Below are 6,488 nucleotides of genomic sequence, written 5' to 3'. Positions count from 1 at the left end.
TATTGTAAGAGGGGGTAAAAGTGTGAAACTGTCCCTATTGTTTGTAATTCTTTGTAATGAATTTACAGAATTGTGTATCAATATTTTTCAGCAAGTGAACACCAGATGAGATACTCTGCATGTTTTTATCGTGATAATATTAATATATATTTATATCAAATAAATTTTTTTCTCTGTGAAATTATCTTCTTGATTGTCATAATTATAACAAAAAGATAGACAATTTCATACCTAAAATTTACAATACTTTTCATTTGCTTTTTAAAGATATTTTGATTAAAAATTACTTGACTCTCCCAGTTTTAAAATTGTCTTCATGTAGGGGTGAAACGGTTCACCGCGGTATCGGTTCACCGCGGTATTTTTTCTCGGCTCAATACACGATACAAAATCTCTACTTTCGGTTCGGTCGTTTGTGTCTGAAGCTAAGGGGTTTGGCAAAATGTATGTAACATCTTTCAGTTCTCTGTGTTAAAAAACGTAAACTTTTGTGGACTTAAAGTTTGTAAAATGATTTTTAACAGTAAAATCAATTAAGGTGATTTATTCTATCTATTTTGCACATACAATCTTTGACTTGATTAAGTAAAAAGAAGGATAAAACAACAGTTGAATTTGTTTCCTTCTATCAAAATGTATCGTATCGAAATTAACCGAACCGAGACCAAATTTTTCGATACGTATCGAACCGTGAAGGAGGCGTATCGTTTCACCCCTATCTTCATGTTGTAAAAGTGGAGACAAGTGTGAAACCATCCCTATTGTTTGTAATTCTTTGTATATAAATTTACAGAATTGCATGTGTATCAATATTTTTCAGCGAGTGAACACCAGATGAGATAATCTGCATGTTTTCTTTATATTGTGATAAAATTAATACAAATATTTATATCAAATAAATGTTAATAAAATAAATTTGACATATATATGAAATTTCTCACTTCTTGATTAACAACATAAAACACATAGTTATATAAATGTTCATTGTTTTAATATATACAACTGTGGTGTAAAAAAAAAAAAAGAAGAAAAGAAATACAACAACAAAAAAATGACTGAAATGAAAATAAAGTCTTAATTAGATATATTAATTATCTATTCTATCACAATGTCAGGAGCCTTTACTTTTTATATTACTGTCTTTCTTATTTTTATGCTCCTGGGATCGTTCAAACTGTAAAGAGAAAAGAGCAAATGACAGCAGACAAAAAAATAACAGCAATTTTTACTATACATAAACTATATACAGTTTTGTAAATCGGTTATGTTTCAGATATATCAATGTTTTATTCATTTTTGTAAAATTTTGAATTCAACACCCCCCCCCCCCCCCAAAAAAAATATTCAGATTATCTAATTGGGTCTTATTATTTCATTTTTCTTTTTATAATGACAAAATATCTTATGCTATCAAAAAAAAGCAAAAATGAAACTAACCCCCCCCCCCCCCCTTCAAAAAAAAGGAAAAAAAGAAACATTGACAATGTCTATACCTACAAAGAGAAAAATGATATCAGTTATTTTGGGTCTTGATCAGCTAGAACACATCTTTTTTTTTACTTACCCCAACTTCCAGTCTCTTCTTAACATCCTCCCAGTGAAGTTTATCTTGTGTCAATCCAAAATGATTTAAAAATATACAATAGGCACCACCATAAAGCAACCTAAATTTGGGGAAAAACAAATCAATATATCATTAATCTACACTTATAATAAAGGAATAAAGGACAAGTGCACTTACACAATGCTTAATGGGCCCTTTTTATGTGCCATTTTACTTTAGAATATATAACTAAATCGTTCTCTTTTGGTATATTCTCTAGTTAAATCTTAGATATTTCATAAAACCATTATAGGTACATTCATTTATGCATACATTGTACATTTATGTATTATGAAAGTGAAGAAAATAATTTTTTTTTCTTTTTTGTATCAATTTAAATTCTTTTAATTCTGCAGAATTGGACAATCAAAGACAAAATTGTTTACAATTGTTACTCTCATACAGGTATATATACAACATAATATTAGTAATTACCCCATAATACCAGCTATTGTGCCGCCAGAGACCATGGCCCGCACACCGTAGCTGAATTTATTCAGTGCCCCTGCTGCAGCTGTAAATGTCAGAGATTCATTTGTCATCAATCAAGGGATTCAAAATGTTTCATTACTGTTTGAAATAATTCCAGTAGTACTTAACAATTAGTTTAATTCTTAACAAACAAAATCTCTATTTCGGTATAATTTTTCGGTCGAGATTCTTCTTTGGCACAAGGTATAAACATGCTTTCAGTTCTCTGTGTTAAAAAACGTAAACTTTTGTGGACTTAAAGTTTTTTTTTTAACAGTAAAATCAATTAATGCTTCTATTTTGCAACTTTACATTGATAAAAAGAAGTACATTTTCTTCACTTATCCAATTCACCCTTTTTCAGTACTTGACCTCCCCCTGCAACTGGGTCCATAATACAGCTAGGAAAAACATTGACTTATTGTTTTTCATATTTTAAGTAGCTAAACTCTGATTCACACAAGTTTTAAAAATGTATTAATCTTTTGTCATATTGCACAATTTTCTATGGTGCAATGTTTTATTTACTGAACTACTCTTAATGTCCTTTTTTATGCAGAAGTTCTTATATATTTTGCAATTTTTGGCTGAAAGTCACAGTTGAATGTTTATATTTCACATTTTACTGGGGCCCATAAGTGCACTCGTTCTTTAGAATTTCCAATTCATCCCCTACTGAAAAATTGGTATATTCTCTCGTTTAAATTTACATGTATCTTAGTCCTGTCAATAAAACCAGAAATTTTATATTTCATGGAATTATGTATTATGAAAGTGGAAAAAATTTTTTTTTCTTTTTTGTATCAATTTAAATTCTTTTTTAGAATTGGACAATTTGTGTGAATTGTTACTCTCATGTGTATATACACACAGCTACTGTGCCCCCAGAGACCATGGCCCGTACATAATTTCATTAAGCGCGCTGCAGCTGTAAATATCTTCATTTGTCAAATCAAGGGATTCAAAATGTTTCATTACTGTGTGTGATTCACACACTTAACTATTAGTTCAAATCTTACCAACTAAAAACATCATGAGATTATATTTACATTCTTTTTCTGTTTTTTTTTTTTAAGGCAAACTAAAATATACTCAATATTTGAATACTTCCTCCCTGCCCTATATTGTTGCATTTTACTAACGTCGCTGCAAAACTCATTAAAAATCTTTTATGTGAATGTTTCATTTACGTTAACGCACGTTTCTTCGTGTATATTTTTGGCTAAAGTCACAGTGATTATACACAAAAATGTTTTTCAAATCAATTTCACAATTAAAATTGTTATTTCATGAATTAAACACAGCGAATGTAAATATTTATAATTGCTGAATATAATATTCAACCAAACAACTAGGAATTGACTATTCTACCTTTCATTTGTTGTCACAGAGTATAATATGCAATAATGTCTTGTGAAAAATCTAACAGTTTAAATTTGAGAAGCAAACACATGCAACAATAATGAAAAAAATACTCACAAGATACATGTAAAAAATCCACCAAATTTAAATGCTGCTCTACCAGCTGTCCTCATTACATCCAGTGTGATAACATCATACTTATACCTCTGAAAAAGATAAGTAGCATTATCATGAAAATGCAAAACACTCTCTGAAGATTTATTTACAGTACTGAAATTTACAGTTGTCAAGTATGAATGCAGTATTCAAATTTATTTATCAAAATGCATTTTTGGTTATCACTTTTGATTTTGATTTTTTTTCTTCATAAAAAATTACTCTGGTCCATATAAAATCAACATAATTCAAATTGTCAATATAAAATCAACTTTTCTTTGCAAAGTAATTTTTGAAACTGTATATTTTCTCACAGCCACGACATTCCATATCTCTGTTACATGTAAAATAGAGATCATGAAAATAATCATTGCAATCTATTTGATCAAAATTAATTTTATGTGTTACAATACACCTGCATGAACATTTATGGTGTCAAGGACTATCTGCACCACTTGGGGGCCAGAGATTTTTCAGGCCTATAAAGACATTATTGAATCTGGGTTATTTTAGACCCGTGTTATTTTTGCCCTTATGAACAATATAACTGTGTGTTACATAGTGATACTGTAAATCACTTTTTATTCAGGACCCACATGTGTTTTTTCATTTTGCTTTTATGATTAAATAGAGCAATAACCACAATTCATGAAAATGTTGTCTCGCTTAAAAAAGGCTATGGCTATGTCACGAAAATAATGTGCGGCAAAAATTAAGTGATCTACAGTATCACACTTACTTTAGCCATTCGAAGATTTTTTCGCTGAAATTTCACTAGCCCTCTCTCTGGACTTCTCATAAAGTCTTCCTTGGCCCGAGGATACCGGAGAGCTCCTATAATTATTCCAGAGAAGATTGTCACTGGGGCTGCGATACTGAATACATTGTAGAAATCAGCACTAAACTTTGTCAAGGGACTGAAATTAAAGAACAAGGGTAAAACTAATCATTCATGCTTACATGTTTAAAAAATAAATATAATTTATATTATTTTGATTCCAGATTTTGATTTCAAATTTACGTATTGTTCCCTAAATTTAATATATACTATATATATTTTCTTTTTAAATTAATACATACCCCTGAACACATGTTTTAGCCTTTTTTGTAATACCCACTTATAAGCATGATAAACACAATTTAGCCTATATCCCATTCTGGTTTAATACTCACTTATAAGAAAACATATATTTTATCCTATCCCATCCTGTTTCATTTGCGATGAACGCGTCCACCTCTTCATCAGAGATTGGAGAAGACAGGCCCTGGGATACTGGGAATATTGGAGCAAACAATTCATTCCCCTCAGGAGGTTTGTTGTTAAAATATCCTTTCAGCTTTGAAAATATACTCTCCTCTTCTTTGAGTGGTTCTGATGAATTGTTGGGAATTTCTAAGGGTGGTTTGTCACCTGATGCCATGTTTCGCAGAGAATCTAAAACGATGTCATCATCGTAAACATGTTCATTTATTTTTTCATGTGACCAAGTTTATTTGAACAGAAAAGTAATCTAACAGTCACCTGATTTAAGGTAGTCCGATCCTCAGGTTTATAAATTTAGCAGTCAAGTAATCAAAAATACTCATAAAAGTACCTCTGAATCAACAAAGTTATGTAAATTTATCCACAGTATTTCTTTAAAGTTAAAGATTAAAGTTAATCATATTATATAGGGAAAATTGTCAAATCTCAATATTTTTGCAGAAAAAGCGAATTGGAATATCAGCAATGCATTTTCTAATTGTAAATTGATCAATAAATATATTTTAGGTTAAAAAAACAATAGGTATACAGGCATTCAGAGAAATTGTTATGACTTTTATACTTATTTAGTATTTTTTGTCTTCTATTTCCGTCATGCATAGCCATTCTATAATACATAGTGTAAACGGCTTTTTCTATCATTGCAAGACACCACAAATCACTTCTTATTTCATATTATGCTAATAAGCATGGGTATAGGCTGAATTCAATAAAATCTTACTTCTCTAAAACCGTATGATTTTTTTTTTCCTTTTGTATGGTATAAATGTCAGCTTTTATAAGACCTTTTCTAGGACTTCCAAAAACCTTGAATCTTATAAAGGTGAATAAAATGAAAATTGTTGCATGAAAAAATTTCCTTTTCAAGTTTCATTTTGATGCATTTCAAATTAAATATTAATTTTTGGAGTTATCCTTCCTGGCTGAGGATCTCATATCCTTAAACGTTTAAATATTAAGATACTTTCTTATCACAAGTTTTATAACTCCCATCCCCCAAATATTCTTTCTATCAGATTTATTCAAAATGACCTTAAAATGACTTAAATATTGAATTTAATAAATTTTAAAAACCCCTTATCCTTTATTTATTCTCGAGTTATATTTCCTCCTGATCTCTATGTTACAAAAGGAAAGTTTGCATCTGAAGTTCATTTGCCTTTAAAATAATATTTAAGCGAATTATTTCAAATGATAATCCATTCAAACTCCATGTCATTACCTGCTCCCTCTTTTTGTAAGTCATAAAATATCACATCTTGCAGCTTCTTTTAGATAAAAATCAAATAAATGAATCGATGCTCATGGTCCCCGTTCGCATGGCAAGGACACTCGATGTCAAAATAACGCTCTTCGATTATACTCAACCATTGAACAGAAGAAACATTCAAGAGACGAGGATTCGTTGATTATAATAATTAAAACCATGAAAAGTGGACACCTTTTCCCCGAATCAATAAAAAAAATAACTTCCCTTTTTACAGTTTTACATACATGTACAGGTGTATGTACCTCTCCATCAGCAATATCAACACAGCAATAATTTTAGGAGAAATTAATTTTTGTGATTTTTATCAGGGACCTACTTACTAACTTAGTATATAGGTCCCCGTTTTTATTATGTTCCCCAAA

At 30.1% G+C, this 6,488-nt stretch overlaps 1 protein-coding gene across 1 annotated transcript; it reads right to left on the bottom strand.

Annotated features, from left to right (window-relative positions):
- Positions 1 to 976: 976 nt before the first annotated feature.
- On the bottom strand, positions 977 to 6,208 carry LOC134269092 (uncharacterized). Its single transcript, XM_062751312.1, has 7 exons — positions 6,079 to 6,208; positions 4,766 to 5,027; positions 4,332 to 4,509; positions 3,554 to 3,642; positions 2,039 to 2,149; positions 1,565 to 1,664; positions 977 to 1,174 (listed from the first exon to the last, which is right to left on the bottom strand). The coding sequence occupies exons 2-7, from the start codon at positions 5,011 to 5,013 to the stop codon at positions 1,112 to 1,114; spliced, it is 789 nt and encodes a 262-aa protein (XP_062607296.1). The 5' UTR covers positions 5,014 to 5,027; positions 6,079 to 6,208; the 3' UTR covers positions 977 to 1,111.
- Positions 6,209 to 6,488: the final 280 nt, after the last annotated feature.

Source organism: Saccostrea cucullata, unplaced genomic scaffold (assembly GCF_032062105.1).
Source record: "Saccostrea cucullata isolate Sc308-1 unplaced genomic scaffold, CSIRO_AGI_Scuc_v1 ctg402, whole genome shotgun sequence".
NCBI lineage: Eukaryota > Metazoa > Mollusca > Bivalvia > Ostreida > Ostreidae > Saccostrea > Saccostrea cuccullata.
Note: the sequence above shows the minus strand (reverse complement) of the source record. Positions and strands in the feature narration are given on the sequence as shown.

Excerpts from the sequence above, each read along its gene's own strand:
- LOC134269092 (XM_062751312.1), bottom strand. The coding sequence starts at position 5,013 with ATGGCATCAGGTGACAAACCACCCTTAGAAATTCCCAACAATTCATCA. Across the intron at positions 4,510-4,765 it reads AAATATATGTTTTCTTATAA|TCCCTTGACAAAGTTTAGTG; the intron begins GTGAGTATTAAA and ends CTTTAATTTCAG. Across the intron at positions 2,150-3,553 it reads GGATTTTTTACATGTATCTT|ATTGATGACAAATGAATCTC; the intron begins GTGAGTATTTTT and ends TTGAATCCCTTG.